Source organism: Simochromis diagramma, unplaced genomic scaffold (assembly GCF_900408965.1).
Source record: "Simochromis diagramma unplaced genomic scaffold, fSimDia1.1 OVJJ01000705.1, whole genome shotgun sequence".
In the NCBI taxonomy this organism is placed as follows: Eukaryota; Metazoa; Chordata; class Actinopteri; order Cichliformes; family Cichlidae; genus Simochromis; species Simochromis diagramma.
Genome location: NW_024387448.1, coordinates 400,636 through 425,833, shown reverse-complemented (window position 1 = coordinate 425,833; position 25,198 = coordinate 400,636). Strand labels below are relative to the sequence as shown.

Sequence of the window (25,198 nt, the reverse complement as noted above, 5' to 3'; positions counted from 1 at the left end):
ATATATTCCAGAGATGACTTTGAATGTCCGTGTGAATCATATCCATCAAAATAACTCACCAGTCATGCTGTGGCCTGCCCCTCTGCTGTGTGTTTAATACAGAAACATGTGGCAACACTGTTTGTGCCATGGGTGCCCGGTGCGTCCAGAATAGGTGTGAGTGCCCGCCGTGCTCAGGCGAGCCCTACTCCCCGGTGTGTGGAAGTGATGGCACCACCTACGACAATGAGTGTGAACTTCGCAGACATTCCTGCACGCAGATGACGAGAATTGACGTGGCGAGGCTCGGCAGCTGCGACGAAGGTAGGAAAATGGACTTTGAAACGGTGTAATTATCTTTATCAAGTGACCTGCGGTGCCGTATTTAGTCGTTTGTGGATTCGTAGCTGCGACGTCTGCGTCGGCTTAACACTGCAAAAAACATGAGGCGACAGCCGCGGTGTGTTTCTGTAAACAAAACCTGTTAGAAATCCAGAAATGACTTCTGGGTGATTAAGCTCAGGTCAGCTGTACGTTTTCAACGCAGTGTTTTCATTGGCTGCTTGTCTGGCTGACTTTGTTCGCGAGCGTGCTGTGCAACGTATGAGCTGCAGCTGGTTTTTGTTTATTGATCTCACCGCTTCCCCCCATTGCTCCTTGATGCCTCAATAAACTGAAACTAATTAATTGCAGACAGTTTTTCATTTGATATTTGGAACTTGTAGATGGGATCCCAAGCTAAATGCTCCATGCATTAGAGGTAGCTAAAAATGAGGTAAGGGCTGAGTATAGATGACTGAAGTATATTAGAGCCTGAGAATATTATGTCTGCTAAAAAGATGATCTGTGAATTGTAGGCTGGTGATTACTGCACGTACTTTTACCTGAATTTGCAGCACGAGCTGTAATAGCACGAATTATTATGCTCGGCTTTTATTAGGAGGGGGGCTAGGTTGTGTTTGTTTGTGTTGTGACAGCTAGGGTACACATTTTATCTAGCTCTTCTATTCAATTAGGCTTTTAAATGTGTGACCGATGGCACTTAATGTGAGTATCCCTCATTTCCATGCCTGTAGCTTTGTCGTCGCTTCGCATTCTGAATAAATGAACTCTAATTCACCGTGCAGATCATATCTTGATCAGCGCTGACAGACTGAGGCGGGATATCACAGTCCCTCGCTCATCCCCTTCTTGGGGACAACTCTGGAGGGAGCAAAATGCCAGCCTCTGGTTTTAAATGCAGACAGTGGCAATGCTGCTGTTCCCTTGTGGCTAGTTGGCCATCACAGTGAACATAGTCATCTACTGACAAGGTGTGAAGGGGAGCAGATTACACCTGCCAGCAGGAGGGATGGCTGGAGAGAAGAAAGGAGGGGGTAGATGGAGGACAGGGCAAATAGAGATGAGGGGGAATCCACTTCCATTTTGATTGCTACAGCCAGGGGTCTTTTTTCTTTTTCCTCCCTAACCCCCCCACTACCATTGCCTGCCGTATTTGGCCCCAGGCCTGCGAGGCGAATCGCACCATCAAAGCTTCTTGTGGCCGATTTAACATCATTTCATTGACTGAGATAAGTGACTTTTTTTGTATGTGGAGCATGAAGAAATGTGAAACTGTATGCCCTCGATGCAGACGTGCAGACTTACTGTCACCACGCACACACGCAGCTACACACTCCTCATTGTCTGTTGGTTGTATCAGGCAAAAAGTACTCTCATCTGCATCCCAAGGGCATTGCTCTGCTTGCAGTGGCTGATGGCTTTGTTTTTATATTTTATTCTCTCTACCATACTGTCTCTCAGCATTCTCCTTTTTCCCATCGCTTGCTCATTTTGATTCAGAGAGAACTGTCAGGCTTACACAATAGAATCTTTTCTTTTTTCCCCTTTCTTTTTTCTTTTTGCTCTCCACATCGCACCCTGCTGTCCCACCCACTCACATCTCTTTCCATTTTGCACTCCTCTCCATCAAAATTGTCCTTCTTGACAAAAGGGGCGCCAAGGCTTTCACAGACAGGGGTGGAGAAGGGCTCGGCGGAAATCAATAAATTTCACCCCAGGGGCAGCAGACGGTTCTGTTCCCCCCCCCCCCCCCCCCCCCCCCCCCCCCATTCTTTCGGCCCCCTCAAATCTGACCCGGACCCTCCACAGGAAGCCTGTAAAACAGTCAAAACCAATTTGCAGAAAGTTGTTCTACTTCTCTCCTCCTGCCTGTCTTAAACAGGATTTGCTGCTGATGGATTCACCCTTGCCTACATGTACAGTATCAGTGGTAGATTTGGCAAAATTAAGAGCACATGCTGTGTTATACAGCACCCTTGTCACAAAATGTAATTCTGTTTTTTTTTCTGGCTCTATTGTAGACAGCGGCAGGGCTCTACATCACCAGTATGCGCAACTCCCCACTCCATACTTCAAATCTAAGATAAGCCCAGAGAGGAAGTGAATGTGTTGATTTATTTGCTTACGTAGACCTGACTTAAAAACCATCCTCATTAGTCTTGTTGGGAGGAGGGGAGCGCACGGCATAAAAATGGAAGTTGTTTTCTCCTGCCTTTTTATTTAGCAGTAATGAAAAATGACAGTGTTCCCACTGTTGGCCATACAGGGAAATTTATCACCTGTTTAATTTCACACTCGGGTAGGCCTGGCCTCAGCTCCTTTTCTCGACACTGACAAAGTGGTAACTGAGAGCAGTGCATCACCTACGGAGGCCCGAGCCCCCTTTTTTAATTGAATAGACATTTAATAAACAAGATTATGAGAGCAGGATCACACGGCGATGCTGGATCCTCACCCTCGTCGCTCCTCACACGGCACGGATGTGATCAAGCTCCAAAAGACAGCAAAGGGCATGAAAAAACAGAGTGAGTGGCTGGGTGGCACGAGAGCTTCCCAGAGTGTGATCAGCGTATTTTTCCTTCACGGTCCATTCATCATGGGGGCTTCTAACCTTCCATTGAGGCAACAAAACTTCTTAGCTTCTCCTGCCATCTAAAAAGACCCCATCCTCCCACTGGCTGTGATGCTTCTCCGTCGTACAGGAACTTTATTTAGGCTAACGTGCTGTCACATCAGTCAAAGAAGGTGGTACTGATAGAGGGAGCAAAACCGTTGTCATTTTCAAAGAGGGAGAATTTCTTTAAAGCCATAGATGTCCCGAGTTGACATTCAGTCAGGTCATGATATCAGAGGTATCATAGAAATATCAGATGTCTCCTGGATCATTGATGTTGACACAACAAATCTGGTTTGCTGAACATCTACAGCCCCCTCCCCTCCGTCATCTATAATTTACCCAGGTTCTCATGTTTTCTCCGCTTCCCTCTACTTTCATTAGCACACAGTTCAAGACAATACCGTCTTCCTCTTCACTTCCTCTATTATTTCTACTGTCAAAGCCTCTCAGTCTTTTTCGGACATTATTCTTATGCAATTCATTTCCTTTCTTCTCTCCGCCGCTCAATTCTGGCTTCTTAATGGAGCTCCCCTGGCTAAATAGACTCAGGCTTCTGACAAGACTGAGTAAAAAGAAACGGATGGGCAGTACGGAGAGAATAGCTGATGCAGCCATCTTGGCTGGGGACATATTAATTGAAAGGTTCATAGGCAGCGTGGGTGACGGGCACATCAAAGAACAACAGCTAATTAGGACCCCCTCCCCTCGCCTTTCACTTTTATTTATTCCATTCTAGTGTTTTACCTCTTTTTATATATTTATCTTGTCTGTGTGAAGGGACCTGAGTGGAATATGAATCGGCTACTCCGGCATTTCCTTTTTACTGCGTCGTGCTGAGCTGGCAAACAGTAAACAGATACAGGAAGCCGACCACGGGCTGCTGAGCTCCCTTTCTGTTTCTGATCTCTCCTTCTCACTTTCAGATGCCATCTGACGCCGAGTACCTGCGATAATGTCACTGGCAGCTGAAAGCCATTACGCAGCGCATTAGCTGTGTCACAAAATGTTATGTTTAACTCGGACTGTGGTTCGAAATCAATAAGTTGCAACAATGGCAAATTCAAGTAAACGGATTAGGGTTGGGGCTTTAAAATGGAGACAGAGCGATGCTTTAATAAGCACTGATGGTTCCTAGTTTGTTGTTTTTTTTCTCGGGGAGGGGTGGGGGGGGCACTCTTCACAAAGCTCCAACTCCTCTGTTGAAGGCACAGATAGTAAAGCGACGTCTCCGCCGCCGTATCGACCACTCAGATCTCTCCCAGCACCACAGCTGATGACCCATATCAAAGAACAGCCGGGGCTTCATCTGCCCCTCCCCGCACCGTGCACTGTGACCTGCTCCATAATCTACTTTGGGAGACGGTTTATGCTAAGTGATACTTCCATTACACTATGACATTGATTTAACCATTAGAGGCAGTGCATCGATACACTGAGCCGAACGAGCCCTAAAAGTAGACGAGAAGGGAAAGAAAGACCTCGATTACCTAATGTGCTTTGAGTCTTCTGCCTGCGCTGGGAGCTTTTAGTTGAACTGTAGTCCTTTTTTGAATAACAAATTTGTTTTAAATGAACTTTCTGCCAGCCCCCAGGGTGCCTCTCTCTGTCTGACATTCTTTCCGTCTTTCATGCTGCATGCTTTCTTTCCCCCGCTTTCACACACGTTTACCTAATCTCCCTCTGGAGTTCCACTGTAGGTAAAATTTGCAACTTCAAAAGCCAGATCCTCCCATTTTTTTTTTGCCTGCACTTTGCAATCCCCCCCTCCCTTCCCCGAATTTGTCTTCCTCAAATCAACCCACTTGTCAAATACCCCCCCCCCCCCCCCCCCCTCTTTCTGGTGCTTCTTTTTAAATAATTTTGTAGAGCTGTACATCCTGGCCCCTAATTGGGTTTTTATTTGTCCTTGCTCTGCCTCGTTCACTATAAACATTAAGCCAGCCTTAGCTGTTCCTCCTACTGCGATACACAGACGTGCATTTTTAAAACAAGCAAAAAGCCATTTCAGGGTCGCAGTTAAAGAGTTGCTGGGACAACTTTCTTTAAAGTCTCGGGAGATAATTAGATTTTACAGAACACTTTGCAATTAGTTGCATTCTCATATCGGGAAGCAGGCACCCATAAAGCAGGCCTCGCCACCAATTCTCTCCGCACACTTGGAGGCCGGAGTTAATAATTCCCTCCCCCTTTTTTTGTTTCTGATGTAATTGAAATGAAAGGATGCCTCACTGGTGGTGCAGAGATGTCTAATTTATTTAGTCAATCTGTGGCTAGACACTGTCATTATCTTGTACTACCAGCAGTGCCTTTGGTTGCCTCTCGCCATCACGAAGGGAAATGTAAATTATCTTAACTTTACGGCGCCCACAGTGTTTAAATGTAGTTTTAACTTCAAGACAAATAAAACTATGATGCCCGCTAGATGTATAGATTGTGATGTGTGTGCATATGTTTGTTAATGATATTGTGTGTCTTTTTTTATGCAGACTGCGGCTCGGGCGGGTCTGGATCGGGTCAGGAGAGCTGTGAACAGGACCGCTGTCTCGTATTTGGAGGCACGTGGTACGAAGACGCAGAAGACGAAAGCGACCGATGCCTTTGTGAATACAGCTGCACGAGTGTGCCTCACAGCCTGGTAAGACAGCCTTCAAAAATCATTTGCCATTAGCTGCTAATGTGGTTAAATCTTCCAGTCCCTTCAAAGCAAAATGCAAAAACATAAATCGCACACATCTGCTTTTGACATTTTCATCGGACAAACTCCAATCTCCTATAAAATGACATGGAAAATTATTCCTGAATTTTTGTCTGTTTAGCATAAAAAGAAATCTAGATGTCTTCTGAATTTGCCGAATAACCTCGCTTGTTACAAAATCCATCAGGGGCCACTTTCTTTCTTATTTTCTTGTAAATTTGACAAAATTGTAAAACATGTGGGCGTGGATGAAGGCACGGGGGACTTTTTCAAGGTCAGCTTCAGATGGAAAATCTTTTCGCAGCATTTCTTATTCGGAGACAGCATGACTGTACAACCTCGGTAATTTGTAAGCCAACACAAAACTCAAAAAGGATCCCAGAAACTGAGTAACTGGGCAGAAGGAAGTTTGGTGACATCCACGATTAAGCATCAGAAAGGCGAGGCATAAGGCTGGAGATGGTGTTTATGTTGCGTCCGTCAGTGGAACATATAGGTTGACATAGTCTGCATAACAGGGGAAAGAAACACTGTATTTATGGCTTACCTGACTGAACACCACGTGACACGAGGAGAAAGCTCCAGTGACGACAGAAACAGACCTGTCTAATAAGCAGGAGCAAAAAATATCCTCTTTTCCCACGCGGTCATCTTACCGTCATGAGCAGCAGCAGCTTGCTTTGTTGTCACGGATGTGGCTCAGGTGTCACCGCATGGTCTTAAGTGTGGTGAAACTGATGACACCTGATTAAACCACGTCCATTACAACTGAGTAAAACGCCACCTGACAAAGGCCGTGAAGTATTATTGAAAGCAACCGAACTAACCACTTAATGGCTCTTTAGTTCAGCGTCTAGGTGAATGCGCGGCATGCCTCGGTAAAAACACACGGCCTGATAATAACTGAAGCGAGGTAGAGCAAAAAGAGCTGAGGGGTTAAGCTAGACGCTGCTTCAGACTCTGCTTTGTGTCTTTCTTTTTGCAGGTTTGTGGTTCCAATGGGAAAAACTACAGCAACGAGTGCGAGCTGAAGAAGGCCAGATGTGAGAAACGAGAGCACTTGTTGATTCAAAATCAGGGACCCTGTGCAGGTCGGTACATTACGCCACTCAGAGTCGATGTCATTGCAGTGCACAAGAGCACCCTCATCAAGTCTCATTGTCGCTGACATCCCATTTCTCCACTCATTCCATCCATCGATGGGGTTGTAATTGTCTCTAGTTTGAGTGTAATTCTGACAGCACTGCTTGTGTCTCTCTTCAGTGTGACCTGGTTAGCCATAAGCAAGTGAAATGATGGGAGGTCAGTGTTAAATTTGATGTGTGGGTTTGTGTAATTTGCTCAGGGAAGGTTGACTCAGCACACTTTGAGCTTTCCAGCTTTTCTGGGAAGTGACTAGTCCACGTGGGCCGGCTCGTGAGCAGAGTTAAAAATCTTCCTCTCGGGCCCAAGTGTGAACTAACAGATAGTAATAAAGGCTCACTTTTCTGTCCAGATATTCAGAGAATTTAAAGTAATAAACCTGTGCTCCGGAGCTTGCTTCTTAGCCCTCAGGACACCACTTTCCCCTCTTCCTTTAATATAAACTCCCTCTCTTTGCATGTGATGAATGACATTTATCAGCCACAAACGCTGTGAGATCAGTGGCAGAGCAGCAAAGGTTAACCATCTTCCTCTCTGTGGCTATGTTAAATGAAGAGCTTTTTGCTAGCACAGGCCAGGGAGCAGAGCAAAAGGCACTTAAGGGATTTTGTGTGATCATTCCAGTCTGTTTGATTCCCCTTGGGTCTGAAAGAGAGGAGGATGGAGAGAGTTTGAAGAGAGTGAGAATGAAGGAGCTGCCAGTGTTTTCACACACATCTCTGCAGATTCTTCTCCTTCCTAAGCTGGCCTCCTTGGGCACTGACTGTCACGCTTCTCTACCATCCATGGATAATCAATCCTTTTTTGAAGAGTCCTCTATGGGTACAAGGCCTCTGGGTTCTCATCTCCTATTGGCTAATGGGGGGGGGGGGACTCAGATCTTGGGGAATTTCACTGCCCTCTGCATTAGCTATGTAAGGAGAAACTTCATTTGACCTCAGCTCCATAAACTTTATCAAAACATGCCAGCTCTCAGTAGCGGAGCATGAAAGCAACCTTGTATTTCAGAGGTTCTCAGTTTGAAAAGCTACCTACTTTGCATACAGTGTCAACACAGCCGTCTGCTGCATGCACATTTGTAAAGTTTGCCTCTTGTAGCATTTAAAATAGTATTTTTTTTTTTTTTTGCCGCCTGCAAACTCAAATCAGGGTCAGGGATTTCAATATAATCCACTGAAATTTTTATTGGTTTACTAGACACATGTGCAGATGTGCCCTTGCAGGAATATAAAAGACCAGCAACAATCAGCGAAGCGGAGAAAGCGCAGCAGTGGACCTTGAAAATGTGAGGGTAATATTGCATGTCACAGCGAGGTGCATTGTGCCGGACAATGGGGAAAAACCCTTGAAGGGTGGAAGAACATATGAAATTAAAAGTTCTCCTTGTCCTAATAGGCTCAGTACAGATAGCCGAATGGAGCACTGAAAAGTGGCAAGTTAAATGAACTGTGTCCAAAGCCCATCTCTGGAGTGGGAAAGCACTGGAAAAAGAGCGTGCCGAGTCATCACCATTAGGCTGAGGCTCATATCCACACCAGTAACAGTGTGATTTATGGCCCCTGTATCTCCAGCCTCCAAACTCCAAATGAGCAACACTAAAAGAGGCGATGGGGAGGGGAATAGAGAGACACACAGAAAACCAAGGGTTTTCCCGTTTCTATCTACAACTTTACTTTTCACTCCAAAGTATGAAAAAATGTGAACAATGATGCTTTTGCTCCGGCCATTAAACAAATCCTATTTTCCTCCCACTGACTGTTTTGTTGTTCTCTTCCAATTTCTGGAGAAGCGCCAGGTTTGAGGAACGCATTTGTTTTTATTTTGTTGAATGTGGCTCTGTATTCAGTGCTGTCACACTATTTTGGCGTCTGGTGCATCCTTAGACAAAGGAGCTCTCCACACAGTGTGCGCAGGCAGAAAATGCTTGGCAAATTCCTTCGCATTATGCAGCAGGCCTTTTTTTTTTTTTTTTTTTTTTTTCTTCTGCTTCTTCTTCTTTTCTTTTTTTGAAGGTTGTAGGGCAGCGGTGCAATTTCGTAATATTAGACAAGAACAAATGAAGAGAACATGCCTTCTAGTAGGTGGTAAATGTCAGCTTCTGCACATTCACCAGAAATGCCATTGTTTGTTTTCACTGGAGGTAATAGCATCATTTTCCCCCTGATTTTGAGTCATTGTGGAGAAAGTAGCAAATAGAATTGTTATCTTGAAGCCGACTGCCAGGCTCTCCACCTCTGCCCCTCAAGCCAATCTCATTGTTGGCAAAAAAGTTACATGTTGTTCAGAGATTGTGTTGTTTAATTCCCCTCCTCCACCACCATCAACAAACCCTACAGTAATCACTCAAATGCTGGTGTTCCTCTTTCTCTCCCTGTTCCATCTTCCATCTCCCCTCCCTTTCCTTCCCTACCTCATCGGTGATTTCAGCCGTATCTCTGCCGGACCCGACGGTATCTGAGCACTGCAGCGTGTCAGTGTACGGCTGCTGCTCAGACAATGTGACGGCCGCCTTAGGAGTTGGACAGGCTGGATGTCCCGGTGAGTCCTATTCTGTGTCCCACTTTGACCCGTCAGTGTGTCACGAGTTATTAAAAAAAAAAAAGAAAAAGAGGAGGGAAAAAAAAGTAGATAGTATCAGACTGTTTGCAGCATATGGGCCTCGTTGTCCTTGACTGCAATTACAGTAGCAAAGTTGCAGAGCCGAAAACGTTTCATCTTAATCCAAGGAATAATTATGATAATTCTGCGCTGTATCAACAGAAAAATCTCTTCATCTGATGATCCTGACAAATGATAGCGCGCAGATGGAAGAGAAAAGGCTTGCATCGAGCTGTAAGCCAGGGGATACAGCATGGATGGAGAAAATGCAGACGTAGAAATAAGAATACGCAGAGATTTAGAAAAAAGGAAAATCACCTCAGCGCGCTTTATCCGCCTTTTTATTTGCGGAATAGGGTTTAGCTGACATTTGAGCCTAGCATAAATCTCTAATACAGAGTATCCATCACAGTAAGCATTATCCAACTCTTATAAGCTACAGGGATCTATAAACAGCAGCAGTGTAAGTTTGCTGTAGAAAAGTGAAATTCCTTGTTGCTCTTTTCCCCTCAGCTACCTGTCAGTGTAATATCTACGGCTCCTACAAGGGGACGTGCGATCCAACAACCGGGCAGTGCTCCTGTAAGCCGGGTGTCGGAGGGCAGAAGTGTGACCGCTGTGAGCCGGGCTTCTGGAATTTCCGCGGCATCGTGACAGAGAACATGAGCGGCTGCACTCGTGAGGAATTCCTTCTTTGTATCTGATCAGCTGTGCAAATGTGTTTTATTTCGATGACGTTCATTTTATGTATGTTACTTTTCAATCCTTACATTTCCTCTCCACAAATGGTCTGTGCACACACACACCGAAAAAAAAAATCCATGCACATCAAAGTGTTAACACGCAGAGAGGTTTTATTTGGTTTTCAGAAATCCTGAAATAGTGAAATAGTTAGTTTAGATCAGAGATGTCAAAGTCGGTTTAGTTCATGGGCCTCATATAGCCAGCTTTGATCTCCAGTGGGTCTTGTCAGTGGGTCTTGTCAGCAACTTGTCAGGATCTGGAACTTTCATCTCCAGCATCTCCGCAGACATCTCCAACTTTCATAGTTTGCAAAGTCCTGACTGACTTGTATGATTCACACCCCCTGCTCTAGATACACCATCAATATTTCTGTGTGCACTTTTCTTCTGATCTACTTCACTCTTATAGTTACTGAACAATTTTTCTTCCAGAGTATAAACAATGTTACCGTCAGTTATTCCCCCCAATGTTTTCTGGGAAGAAACCCAAAACCTCTGAGTCTGTAAACCTAAAGTCTTTGCCAAATAAATCCAAATCTGCATGGCTGGAATCCACTCTACATAAGTGAGAGTCATATTTCTCAAGATAAGAGCCATAGTTTGACAATACATTTCTCACTGAATTAATAGCAGTGCCTCCGAGCTACCCTTTATAGAACAGAAGTTTATAAAATGAATATCCATAAAATATAGTCAGTCAAATTAGATTCTCTTCTAGTTAAGCTCTATATATTTATAGAGCTTAACTATTTGATGAGAGTTTTTGTGGAAAGATGTCTTACTTTGTCCTTTAGACCTGTCAAGGCTGTACTGAATGAACCATTCTCATTTGTATTCGAGTAAAGAACAGGGTCGGGACCCCTTGTTTGTCTTGGTGTAATGCAATATGGTGACTAGCTCGTATCCTGCCGCTGAGGTATCATAGGACATAGCTCCCCAAGTCACAGAGCATTTTCAGTCAACAGCAGGAAGCCTGCAGGTGCCTCACCCGTGGCCTGACCTTAACAAGGTTTACCCAAAGCAAGCAGACAGCACACCACACGCCAATACCACGTTCAGCAGGAGAGGAGTGGAAAACAACACACGTCATTGATTCCAGGAACATAATGGACTTGATGTCCTTCCCCGGTGTTGTTTTCCTGAGTTTCTCTTACGTACTCATTCCCCTCCTTCTTGTCCTCCTCCTGTGGCCCCTAGGGCTGGTTGAACTATTACCAACCCTTGATACTTAAGACAAAGATGTCTCTCAAGCACAACGCTACAGAGGCTAAGGTTGCTTCAAGCACAGTTTGTACAGACTATAAACCGAGCTATTCCTATCTCTCTTCCTGCCGTCGTCGCTAATTGACTGGCCTTTTTTCCCCCTCATCAATCTCTCTCATTTTTTTTCCACCTTTCCACGGCAGCATGCAACTGCGACGCTACGGGCTCAGTCCGGGATGATTGTGAGCAGATGTCGGGTCTGTGCTCTTGCAAGACGGGAGTGAAGGGCATGAAGTGCAACGTGTGTCCAGATGGGAGCAAGATGGGCATGAATGGCTGCGACAAAGGTAATAAGAAAGAGCATCAAGGCCAGTGTGTGGGGCATTCAGAAACCAAACACACACACATTTCTCTCCTTGGTCCCAGCTTCTCTCTATCATTCCAAAGTGGTTTTTGTCACTTATCTGATTTGTGGATCAGCCTGGAAGCAGCCATTTCTTTCTTCATCGGCTCTTTGCATCCATCAGCTTTATTGGCAAAGAAGGAAGTGGCTGAAGGGGGCTGATCAATAGTGATTAGGAAAATACTCAAGTGTACAAATGGCATGTGGATGACACATTTCCCATTGATATTTTATTTTCTCTACACAGTTGTGATGATTCATTGTTCTTTGAATGTGTGGGTTTATACCTCTGTTTAAGGACTATTGATTACTTTTGATTAATAATAAAAACAGCCCTGGTGATTGTACAAGCCACAAAGCCGGTTGAAGGAAAGGTTAGTTCCTGCTGTGGGGGCCTGCAGCTCCATGATTAAGATGCACCATCAGATATCGACTGGAAGTCAAATGCTTAATGAAGCCAGCAGTCCCAGCACAGTGGTGGGGCTCTTCGCCCCACACCCTGCCAGATAAAAAGGACGAGTACTAGGAGGGTGCAGCACATAAAAGCAGGAGCTAAAGGGTGGGGTGCTCTAAGCCTCTGTGATGAAACAATGCAAAGACCCCACACTCACATCCAGGTGGGTGGATGGTGGACTCCCTGCAGCAGATCCTGCTGCGACAGCTTCAAGGCTTCAAACAGTCTTTAGGGGAGAACTGAGGAGAGATCTTGAGTGCTCACCTTTGTGCCCCTCAGAAGATCAACTTTTTTTGTGCAGCAGTTTTGGAAAATTGCTGTGCATGCCATGAATAATTGAAACTCAGAGAATTTGGGAATTCTATTATCACTGTTATACGGTTGGTGTAAAGATGCTGAATACAAGACAAGGATGAAGTCTTTCAGCTCACCCTTTCCACACTATAAAATCACCCCGAGTGTGACAAGTGGTGTTTTAACCTCCTACACAGCAAAATCTCCAGTGTTAAATTAACACTAGAGAGTGTCTATTGGTCAACCTCTATGTTATACAACACTGTTGAAGTGTTTAATTAACCTTTTGACAAGTGTTTATATGTTTGTTAAAAGTAACTAGTCAGTTTTTGAAGATTAACAATGTCTACACTGAGCAGTGATGATTTTCTAACACTGGAATATTTCTAACATTTTGAGTTATTTTCCAGTGTTAGAAAATCAGCACTGCTCAGTGTTAGCCATTGTTAATCTTCAAAACTGACTAGGTTACTTTTAAACATATAACACTGTCAAAAGTGTTGATTTAACACTCAGAGGTGTGGACCCATATAGACACTCTCTAGTGTTAATTTATCACTGGAGATTTTGCTGTGTAGGACCTGGCGTCCACATATGTAGACATCAAATTATGGGTTGTCTAGACCAAAATACTAAATTTTGCTCTTCAGGGCCCTGATATCCAATTATGAGGACATTATACTGGCACTGTTCTATCCAAATTTAAAGTGAATATCCTCATATGTGTCTCTCATTTTTCTCAGAAACAAAAATCAAGTAAAAAAAAAATCTGGTAATTCTTTGTTTTTACATTCATCAGGTCCCAATCAGCCCAAATATCAAAGAGAAATAAAAAATGCATGCCATGAAAGAGTTCGGGTCTTAGGAGGTCAAAACTGTGGCACAATAGCACAAGTATAGTATGAATGTTGTCAGCAGTGCAGATGAATTGTTATTCGCTGTTTGGGGTTAAAGTTTTATAGCTAGACGGCTTATAACACAGTTTGTTGTTATACTTTGAAATCCCCTCAGGACCTGATCCCAGCATATATATCAGAACTGCTATCCCTGTACTCTAAACCAGCAGCTTATAGTCTGTTCCCACGTCACTGTTAACACTCAAGAGAGACAGAGTGACTGCTGTATGCAGTATCATCTTTTACGTTGCTTTTAAAGACTTTTTCTTTACATGTTTTGGTTATTTCAGTTCTTAACTATTGTGTTCAACTGTTTTATTCTTTAATGGGTGTTTAACTGGCCGAACTTTTGGTACCTACAGAAAGGTTGACATTTTGATACACAGGAAATTGTAATGTTTTCAAAGAGCCAAACACAGGAGACCAGGATCAAAAATTCAAAACCTTAAGCATCAGCAAAACCAGCTGACAGAAAGTAAAGGTTGGAGTCTTGAAAGCATATTAGATGGACAAACATGATTGGACCTATACTAGGAACAAAGAACCAGGAATGAAAGGGCAGTAATACACAAAAAGCAAGGGAAGGCCAACATGAATAATGGAAATAACCAGCCCAATCTCACTCCCGAGGCGTAACATCCCGACGATTTGTCACGTTCCGCGGCGTTCCTGAGGAACGCGAAAGGTGACCTTCCGCGTTCTTATGTTACGCGCCGGGTTATGGGTGAAATCCAGCAGAATGGCGGTCCTGCGGTAATACACGTTCAAGCCATGTATTCCAGCCCTAACACTAACTAACCTGTACCAGCACTTTAGTGACGTTAAATAGTGTTTTCCAAAGCGTTTTAAGTAAAATGAACGAACATATGTAGATTGATTCCAAACGGTTCTCAAGTTTAATCGTTTCTCCGATCTCATCATTTACGAACGTGTTGGGTGCCCGGAAGTGTAGTATGTTGACGATTTGTCACCTAGTGTATTACTATATATATTGCTCTTTGGGAGTGAGAACGTGTTGAAATAACACTCACAGGAAAGAACAAGGATTACAGAATAAAGGAGGAAATCACTACGAAACAACAAAACGTGGCAGAAATGTTGCCAGCTATAGTCTGATTTCACAGTCTCCATTGCTGTATATAAAGTACTCTATTTGGACAAAAGTGTTGGGCCACACCTCTTAATCTTTAAATTCAGGTGTTTTCAGTCCCATTGCCACAGACTTTTTAAATCAAGCACCTAACCATGCAGCCTGCATTCACAGTCAATGATGAAAGAATGAAGAGCTCACTGAATTCGAGAGTGGTGCTCTAACAGGATGCATAGATGACCCAGTACCTTTGTCCATATAGTGCGTACAGAACGTATAGCAGTGTAAACCTGTTTCTCCCACAGGTCCTGAAGCCCCAACTTCCTGTGAAGAGTTACAATGTAACTATGGAGCCACTTGCATTAAGGTGAATGGCCAGGCCCACTGTGAGTGCCCCTCACCCGACTGCGATTTGAAAAACAAAACCAAGGTGTGTCTTTCAAACTGTCTAAAGAAATAAGTTGTTTGAATGGAAACACATTCTTTTAGTTGCCTGTAGGGAGTTAACGTGTTCTCCCTTCGCTCCATCTCTGTCACTGTGGAGCAGGTGTGCGGCTCAGATGGGGTGACCTATGCCGACCAGTGCCAGCTGAGGACCATAGCCTGTAGACAGGACAAGGACATCACAGTGCAGCACTTTGGACAGTGCACAGGTGAGCCTCGTAGAAACCTCCATGCATAACGAGACACACGGATGGCCAACTGTTGTCAGTCCCTGATCAAAAGATAATGAGCAGTGCCGAGGGCCTCAAATTAACCCCCTCCTGCTGTTTCTCCTCCTATCCATCACTCTGATTCAGAAAGTAAGGTCAGAGCACTGTGAGAGCACATTTATCTTAAAATAAATGTTTCTGCACACACTCGAGCAGCTGTGCTTATTTCTTATTAAGGTAATTCAAGTGCTGAAGAGTATATAATAAAAGCATCTTACACGACTCATGTTCAATAGCACTTCTGTATATCGAACAAGCCTGTCTCTCCTCCTGGTTTTAAACTGCCTGGTGAGAATGAAAGCATGTGCCACACTACAGGGATCTTAGAATTAAGATGGAGATTTATTTATTTAATTTGAAAAGCAAAACAAGTTTGACTGGAGTCTGTGCGTTGCAAACTCACCAGATAGCAATGACACTTCCTCTTTGCTTTCCAGTCCCTTTGTTGGGATTTGGCTTCATCTTCAAACCCCCTGTTGGGGAATACATCAATCCCTTCGCAGCTTGATGCTGCCAGGAACACGATGCTGCTGAAGTATGATTGCACATGTAGAGTACATGTGTACTCAGGAAAAGGTACAGCTCTTGTCCCCCCCCCCCCCACACACACACACACACACACACACACACACTCCATCCCAGCCCACATGCTGATGGACATTGCTTGGATCGGTGTAATAGGCACTGGGACCCTTGCCAAGGCCACAGCTTTCATGTACAGTGAAGTGGTCTCGCCGACTGCCAGCTTGCGTCACAGCAGAATTCTAGAGACGCCGCCGGCAAGAGCAGGAGGAAGCTCTACGCCAGCTGTGGAGCTGTGGCCGCGAGCCACTGCCAGGTGTCTTACATTTTCAGGTAGAAAAATGTTCATTCACCTCATCATTTAGTGGATCAAATGACCTCATGCAGAGACACGAGTCCCTTTTACCCCTCTTCCCTGAGTGATCCCCTTCAGACTCAAATGGCAGTATTCCAGATAGGAAAGGATGTTGATATAGTGTATGTTGATTTGTAGTTTCAGGTAGTCGGATTTAAAAAAAAAAAAAAAGGAGTATGCTCAGTAAGGAATTGACAAGGCTTTGATAAGTCCCTCAACATCTGGTAATTACAAATTCAGTGCCGTGGGTTACCAGCAAATGGAGCCAAAATCCAGTCTGGTCTCACATTCCTCTGTTGCCTGGCAATAGAGATGTGGGTTGTGTGTAATCCCTCACCTAGCATTTCTGCATACACAGAAGGCACGAAGACGCCTCGCAGTGGACTCTCTCTCTATCTCTACGGGGACGATGAAGAGACAGGCGAGCGCTCGGGCCCCACCAGCAGCCGCGGAGGATCTTTTAATTTCTTCACCCGGATGCGGTCGCACCGCGGGTTGCTGTTCTGGCGCTGCTGTCGGCTCGGGAGTTAGATCTCGAGCTCATTTCACGTGTGGCTGGGTGCGAATTAGCATTTGCTCTGCCTCCACCCCTCACCACGCCAGAGCCAAGCCCGCCCTCCCTCCCACTGTTTACACGCAGCGCTTCCAGACGCCGGGCCACAGCGCCGTGGCATGCCAATGCTCGCCAAGCTGCTCCGTGGTTTGACAGGAGAGCAGTGCCAAGGGTTCTGCTATAAATGAGTGAATATTGATCTTTTTTAACATCATTGATCTGTTGCAACTTTTTATTATACAAGGGAGCGTGACTGCTGCTTCTGCTGCTGCTGTGCAGTCTGCCGCTAATGGGCAGGCTGAGGAAAAAAATTACAAGCCTGCAGAAAAAGCTCCTCAAATCTTTCTGCCTGTGACAGAGAGCTGTGATGTTACCCGGCTCTCTCTGAAGTCTCCTCCAAGCAGCCGCAGAGTATGGGGAGGAGTATTGCCGGCTTCTTTGCTAGGTCTCAGCAAAAGATGAAGCGATAAGAGAAGAATCCTCAAAAAAATATGCATAAAACACTGTACCGAGCACCGGAGGGAGGGCATTTGTACTGGTGAGCAAATTCTGGCAGCGGGAGGAAATGGCCACCATGTTGGCAATGACCTGCCTCTCCCATATGGTGTTATTACCTGTAAGTTTGTAGCAAATTGGCAACGAAGGCCAGCATATGGCACAGGCAGCCCTCTGCCTGCTTGCTAGTCAGGGTTCTGTTGCCTTCTCCTCCATGTCCTGCGATTTTTTTTGTGCCATTATTCACTCCCTCGTTCAGTTTGCCATGCCATGTTTCCCTGCTGCTGATTTGTTAACCTGTATTTTCCATCTGATTTAAACCCTTTCTCTGTCAGGCTCTTTTTCCCTATCATTTCCTCTCCTTGCCTCTGTGGCTTCCTTGTCTTTCTCCTCCAGTTTGCGCTTTCGGAATTCCTCCTCCTCACTGAGGGTGGCTGACTCCACAAACAATCTTAATAATCACCTGTCAACAATAAGTACACAGCTGAAGCAAGCCGAGATGACTATGATTTATTTTGCTCTCTACTCTGTGACATTACTGTCCAGTGCTCGACTGGGAGGAAATAAAGCAAAAAAAAGGCAAATGGACTGTTAAACGTGATTAAGAGAAGCGTCAGCTGAACAGACTGTGCTGTCAGTCCTTCTCTGCTTTCTCCCAACTAGCGCTCCTCTCTTGCTTTATCCCATGTCACTGAGCTTGCTTCTGGAGATGCCCACACACCCAAACACACATTAGGCCCTTTCCAGGGACCAATCCGCTTGACGCTAAGCTTGGCACAAGACTGACAGGTGTAGCCGAGAGGAAACGCGATGCATGCCACCTTCCTTGGTGATAGCATCGCTCCTCTATGCACTCCAAATCTCTCTATTACAAATATCTTCCGAGCTTTAAGCTGACAATCTGTGCGTCTCCCGGGCTTTCTGCCGTCTCAGTAGGTATCACATTTCACACCTCGGTGAATAATTGCCGATCAACTAAGCGATTATAGCAGTGTAATTAAGTCCTACACATAATGTTAGGCGAATCCTAATGAGGCGCATGTCTACGGTATAGCTTTTTATTTTTTAATCTCCTCTTCATTTCACCTTTTTGCTAACACACATCTGTGCTCGTGGGACGGCAAGGAGCGAAGAAATAATGACAATATTGCCGTGACTGCTCGCCACGGCTAAATCTGAAGTGTTCGCTTACGTAGCATCTCCCTGCCAACTCACTTATCTCCCGCAGGAGTTTTTGTCCCATTTATCTCTCTTTTATCGCCAACAGTTTGTCCTTTTGCACCAGAGCTTTTTGCATTGGTAATGATGGGCTCTTTACAGAGAGGCTCTTCTCGCTCCCCTCACGTGGAAGGATTCTTTTTTTGTTGTTGTTTTTGTTGCTCTGTGTGTGTGTGTGTGTGTGTGTGTGTGTGTGTGTGTGTGTGTGTGTGTGTGTGTGTGTGTGTGTGTGTATGTGTGTGTGTGTGAATATTGACACGAGTGTGTTGTGGTGGCGTTGACGGATACTCATGCTCTCTGCAAGCAGCGCTCTTTGAAGCCAGAGTTAAAGCCGGCTTTTTTTTCTTTCTTTTTTTTCTGCCCCATTTCTATCAATCATTCATCACCGGAGGCACTGGCTGTTGGTGATTAAAGCTGTGCTACTGGAGGGCAGCGTTTGAATATGGATATATAATTCATAGGCATTGGCACAGCAACACACAAACATGCATATTGTGCACACGAATGCATGCCATATGTGTACAAACACAAGCACAAATACCCTCCACACAATGCGCTGACACCAACTGGAGTAGTTTAACCCGGTTTGGGAAACATAACTCGTCTGCAGGCGGAGTGCAGATGCCCGAATGCGATGTGTCATCTGTTGGCATATTCCATTTTCACTCTTAAGACCCCTGAAACAAAGATTTCTGACATCTCATCCATTGCAGGCTTTTTAATCACGGGCTGCTTGTACAAACAGGCCTGTTTGTGTATGTGTGTGGTTTCTAATGTAATTACTTAATGACACTGGTGAACATCGGGGAGATGGGTTAGAAGATTAGAAGAGGCATAATCACTCACTGAATACAGGGGTAAAAAAAAAAGTTATAGTGAGCAGTAGGTTGTAATAATCATTAAGTGATTTTTGTTATGCTTTATTGGCTAATTATGGTTTTTTTTATTTCCTCTGGTGTGATTTTTGAGGTTTTACTGCAGTTAAGTAAAACAAAGTCCAACACTTCCATCTATGCTCAGTCATTCATCCATTCCTTGCTTCCTCCCCTTCCCTCCACCAGAAACCATCTCTGAGCCAGCAGATCGACCCACCCCAAACCCCCCCGCCACCACCCCAAGCGCAACCGTTGCCGCCGCCACCACCATCACCACCGTCGCACCCTTCCATCCTAACATGGTCCACGGCGTCCCGCCTCCATGGATCGAAACCCTCGAGCAACCTGCGACCACCACCCCCTTTCCATCCCCTACCCAAAAAAGTGCGCAAGCAACCAGCCACCACTCCACCCACATCCAGCCGCAAGCGCCGCAGCCCAGCCCAACCGCTGCCGCCTCCACATCCTCTCGCAGCGGTCCAATTCCCTCGGCCGCCACAGTCTCCTTCGAGGGCTCGGGTAGCGGGGATCCAAGCGGGGACGAAGCAACTGAAGAAGAGAGCAGCGGCGTCCCAACGGAGGCCAGTGGGGCCGAGGAGACTGTCGGTAAATCCCTGCTCTTTCACTTCATTATCCATAAAGCTTTGGGTGTGTGTGTAGGGAGGGGAGGTTTTTCTCAAAAAAGGGGCTGGTCAAACTCATAGTCTCCTCTTAGTTCACATCATAATGCATTCATGCCACCATCTGTTAATTGAAAATGAAAAATAGGCACAGGCTTATGTATTTGTATGCAAATTGCTTTTGAGGAGACAAATGTCACAGGCAGGCAGGCGGGGAAGAGAAATCTTTGTCAACAGGTGCTGTTAGTGTCATTTCCACTTGCATAAGATGTATATCTCAATTTCAGACAGAAAAGAATGTATTTGCATGGTTCACTGTTGCTACATCGCCCATGCGTTTTTCTTCCTCCCATTCCACCAGCTCTCAACAGCTAGCAAAACAAAACCCAAGCTCTGTAAAATACACTCTAGATGGAACTGCTGGTCCGCATCTCAGGATCTCTGGAGCCTGACTTGACAGGCTGATGTGACTGGGAGGTTGAGGTGCGAGTGTGTGAGCCAGCATACCTTGTCACATGACTAGTCTCAAATCTTTCCCGACATGCCTTCCTGGGCTCTGGCGGTTACCGGGCCTCTGGTTGAACAACAAGAGGACGACTAAGACTTTTCAATCAGTGCTCTCTTTTTGATTTTTTTCTTTTTTTCTGATGTTGCCTTCCATCCGTCTGTCCACCTCACCTGACAGCTTGCAGTAACAGGATAAGATTGATGGAACGGCAAGGCCCCAATGTGCTCTTCCTCGGCTCTTCCTCCTCCTCCTGCTCCCCCTCCCCTCTCGTTCCTGCTCCCCGAGTTTTAGATTTATTCTCTTGTCAGAGGCTGACCAGAGTGCTCGGTGATGCAAGGAGCATGTAGCTTGTCTGCAAAGGAGACCTGGCGTCTTGTGACTGTGTGTATATGTGTGCGTATGAATGTGTACCCAAGTGTGCCTGGATGTTTTTCCTTTTTTTTTCAACAGTCAGTTTGTGATTGTTTGATTAGACGATTTTCCAGGACAGTTTTGGATATTGAAATACTGAACTAATCTGTTTCGTCATCTGTTTTGTGTGTTTGCGTCTGTGTGTGTGTGTGTGTTAGTCTTATCTCCTGTTCCTCGTGTCACTGTGTTTGTCCAATCCAGAGTGCACATGTCACCATCTGAGCATACAAATGTGAGTAGGTCAGCGGTGCACATTTGCACATTTTTGTGCCTGTGGTATTTTTGCAATCCGAACAAATCTGTGTGTGTATTTGTCGTTGTGTTTATCTGTGTTTATTTGACAGCTTTCATGGCTTCCATAGGAGTTGCACTGCCCGATGCTTCTGTAAATGTGCAGACCACATGCCAGCAGATGCCCCATAAACCCCAGCCTCCTCCCACCTTCTGCCCCGCCCCCTTCTCCCTCCTCCCTCCTCCCTCCTCCTTCCACATCCTTTGACCGCATGTCCTTGAGAAGGACGTCCCTCGCCTCTGACGTGTTTATGGCTTGTTTAGCCGCTAGCTGTTTGCCTCGACGATTATTTCTAATCTCTCCGCGGCCATAAAGTGCACCGCCTCGACACCGAGACAACTCCCCCTCCGCCAACACCATCATTAGAGTGGACCGAAGCTCGCCGCTGTTATATACACACTCATTCTTCAGATAGAGCAAGCCGAGCCACTTTTATGTCTGTAATGTCCCAAGATAGCCAGATATGCAGTGACAGTAACACAAACACGAGTGTATGTTGTTTTTGTCCTCCTGGGACTCCTTGAAGGTAAAACTCACCCAATCTGCAGCGAGCAGTTATCACATCCTCCCATCATTAAAAGTGAGCCATGTGTGAGATGACTGGCAACACTCCCCATTAAGTGTTCTCTACCTGACAAAAAGAGATCCAGGTGTACAATCAGTTCCAGTGAAAATGCCATATAATCACTCCTGACAGATGCCTTTATTAGTGTCCAATCACTGGTCAGCACTCTAAAACAAACACACAAACGAGTGTAGACGCGAGAGAAAGTTGGAATTGTAGGTTTTTGACCTTGGAATCACTGCTGGTGTTGAGTGCCTAAAAATTGTAGCTCTGTTCTGGGTTTCCTACATAAGCTGTAACTTTTCATGAACTATTATGAGCCTCTGTGTATCACCCTCAGGTCCCACAATGGCGAGCACCACTTTACCCACACTTGAGGACAGGTCGTCCTGCGACAACACAGAGTTCGGCTGCTGCCCTGATGGCAAGACACCATCCAGTACTCCAGAGGGCGCCAACTGCCCCTGTAAGTCAAGCACACCTTTGAAAAAGACTTTCTTTACTCTCTAATTACCTAAACATCTTCCCGGCTGTCTTCTGTCTGTTGCTGTTGTTTCACCAGCTTCTGTAGCTCTTGCTTTGAGTCGCAGAAGCTCGGGCTCTGTTTGTATGGAGGGCGCCTTTCATGGGTCTTTTGAGAAAAGTAATTGGCTTTCCCTCCAAGAGTGAGATGAGAAGACTGCTACCGCTCTCATGCCTGTGCATTAAGTATGGAGCTGGAGCCAGGAGGTGATTAGCTTAGTGTAAAGGCTGCAAGCAGAAGAGAGCAGCTAACACATCTCTCTGCAAAGCTCACCACTGAACGCTTTGTGTCACCTTATTTAACAAGCACACACGCTCAAATGTGGTAACGACGGTTTCAGAGGGACTTGTTGGCAGTTTCTTCTTCCTCCAAACTAATCGTGTCACAGCTTCACCTCCATATTTAAAGCAGAAAACAAAACAAAAACCCAAATTTTCCAGCTGTAACCTCTGCTGCCTGAGGAAGTCCTTGTCGTCCTCCTCTGTTTGCGTGGCCTCGCGCTGTTTTGCCCCAGACATCAGTAATTGATGTGCTGTCTTGAGCTTTAGAGGGAAAAAAAGTGCAAAATGCTAAAAATAGTGTTGCAATGGATTATTGATCCAGACAGAGTTATCCGCACAACATATTGTTAAGGAATACTGTGTCGGAGGACAATTTCTGTTGTTACAATAATTAAAGTGACTCTCAGTTAACTCGTGAAACACAGTCAGAATAATTGGCGGGAGTTGGCACAAAAGTGCAAGAAATCAACTACTCGTCATTGTCAGTCTGCCAGTGTCGTGATTCAGAGAGGCACTGCTTTCCATCTATTTCAGTCTGTATTCATTTGCTGACATGTGAAAATTGAACATAATATATATAAATATTTAAAAGTATAATATACAGTAAAAAATCCTCCTTAAGCATCACTTATGACATATAAAGTGTGTGGGAGTTTTATCTGTGGAGACCTATTTCTTCTGATTTTGCTGTGTTCAGAAGGTTTCTGGGATGCAGTCGCTTGGCTGTAGGTGGATAGCACAGGCGCCGGCCAATAGTAGCACACAGAATATGAGGACAGAAGTAAAAAAACAAACAAAAAACATGGAAACCGGCTTATATGGCTGCTTCCGTCTCTCTGCTCTGCTCGCTGTTTAGGTAAGAAACGTATAAATAGCTGCGAGTCTGAATGTCTGTCGCCAACACACACACAGTCGCACAATGTGTGCACCATCCCGCGCAACAGGAAGAGTGGATGCGTTTCTTTGTGCCACCAGAATCAAAACATACCATCATTCCTGACTCTAAGCCTGCTCCCTGTCTTCACTGATTCAGTCATTATCTAGCTCGTTCGACCACCGCTGCTGTCTGTTTCGCTCGGTGAGTCGGGCAAAGGGCCAATTTTCAGTATTGTGTTTCTAAACATTAGCCACCATTTGCCTCGTGTTACACCTCTAATGTTGACTTTACAAATCGGGCTATCGGAGCGTTTGGCTTAATTGTTCAGAACAGGTGGTGATTTTTGGTTTTTCTCTGCAGCAGTGTTTTTATGAATCACTTCTATCATATGTAAATGAGCTTATTGACAGGTGGCAGGAAATTAAAAAAAAAAGAAAAACAGAAACAGTGAAACCATTAGTCTGACCTTGGTAATCCATTTTTATGAATTCTGCAACACTTTGCAGTCTCGCCCTGATATTAGTCATACACCAACAGATCCTCAGCGAGTTTCCTTTTCTCTTGTTTTGCTCGAGACTCTTGAACGCTCTTTCCTCTCCTCTTTCACCGTCGCTCCTTTTCTTTTAATCTCCCTCTCCTCTTGAATTCGCACCCCTGCACCCTCACGTGCGCTCTTCTCTTTATCAGTCCGCGCCGCTGTTCCTTAGTTCCCTTCTGAGCTCTTTGTCACCTTTTCTCTCTGTCTCTCGCTCTCTCTCAAACCAGTCAATCTCAATCCAGTCTTGCATCAGTTCATTTCTCTCTGGAGTTGAGCGGCGAGCGAGCCCAGAGACTAGAAGGGGCCGACGAGCGCTGTTGTACCAATCAGTGACTCCTGCCACACTCAGTTCATAAAGATAAAGGGCTTCTCTCTCTCCCTTCATTTCTCTATCTCTCTCTCTCTCCATCCCTCGGTTGAAATCTGCCATCTATTTGTCCTAGCCGTGGTAGTCTGACTGATTGTGAAAAGAGGGATTCACTCTGGCTCTCGGGGGAGCTTTGGGTCATGACTTGAAAGAGCTCGGGCCACAAATTAGTGCATGGAGTTGCATTTCTGGCACGGTGAAGGTCCCCTAAGCCTTTCAATAAACCAGCAGAATTTACTGCCACTCAGTCTGCAACATGACCTAAAGATATGAGGCCACCTTTGCCCATCCAGAGCCCTACGCCATTTATTTCTTTCACAGAATTTACAGGCAGGGAGAGGTGAAACATGAAAGGTTCTGTCGAGGTTGAACCCTGTGACATTTAGCCTCGAATCCGGCTGATGATAGAAACAAGCTCGGGCTACAAGAGAACTGTTAAAACGAATCTGCAAAAGCCTGTAAATATTTATCCCAGCTAACAATGACGGCACACCGGCGATCGATACTTCATTCAGCTCAAGTGTTATTACCAATAAAACCGAGCTGCGTGATAAGCTGATCAATACGCTGGATTTTTTTTCTTTTTTCTTCTCCCGAGAAGGCCTCAGCCAATCTCCCGCTCATTAGAAGTGAAATGACACATCCCTCTGCCTCGTGCATCGGCTGCTATTTCATTGTACGACACAGTTTATTGATATCTGACGGGCTGTCTCACGGGGGGAAAAAATAATTGTTCGTTGTTCAGATTATTAAGACATCACATGTGGAAAAGGCTCAAGGTTTGGTTTAGCCCACACTGACATATTTAAAAAAATTAAACACCTTGGTTATAGATTGCATTGGGTATATTTCCCAGTATAGTGTAATATAAAAAAAAGACTCTAGGTCCTGCGTATGTTAAATTTAATGGCATCGGGGATAATTGCCAAATGCTAATGTGAAAGTTATTGGCACACTGAGCTCCAGATACTATAAACTCTTCCATATGCCTGGGGAAGTCTGACATATCCATTACATTTTACAGTTCA

The 25,198-nt window shown here is 45.1% G+C and overlaps 1 protein-coding gene across 8 annotated transcripts in view; it reads left to right on the top strand.

Annotated features, from left to right (window-relative positions):
- Window positions 1-25,198, top strand: part of agrn (agrin) — a 259,725-nt gene that overhangs the window by 195,083 nt on the left and 39,444 nt on the right. For 7 of the 8 annotated variants that reach the window (XM_040013639.1, XM_040013642.1, XM_040013641.1 and 4 more), the window contains 10 exons: window positions 103-303; window positions 5,425-5,573; window positions 6,619-6,724; window positions 9,204-9,314; window positions 9,888-10,052; window positions 11,524-11,667; window positions 14,763-14,887; window positions 15,005-15,110; window positions 19,375-19,794; window positions 21,925-22,050. In XM_040013639.1, coding sequence (XP_039869573.1) covers window positions 103-303; window positions 5,425-5,573; window positions 6,619-6,724; window positions 9,204-9,314; window positions 9,888-10,052; window positions 11,524-11,667; window positions 14,763-14,887; window positions 15,005-15,110; window positions 19,375-19,794; window positions 21,925-22,050 — 1,653 coding nt within the window. The remainder of the gene's footprint in view (window positions 1-102; window positions 304-5,424; window positions 5,574-6,618; window positions 6,725-9,203; window positions 9,315-9,887; window positions 10,053-11,523; window positions 11,668-14,762; window positions 14,888-15,004; window positions 15,111-19,374; window positions 19,795-21,924; window positions 22,051-25,198) is intronic. The other variant, XM_040013646.1, reaches the window with a different exon arrangement.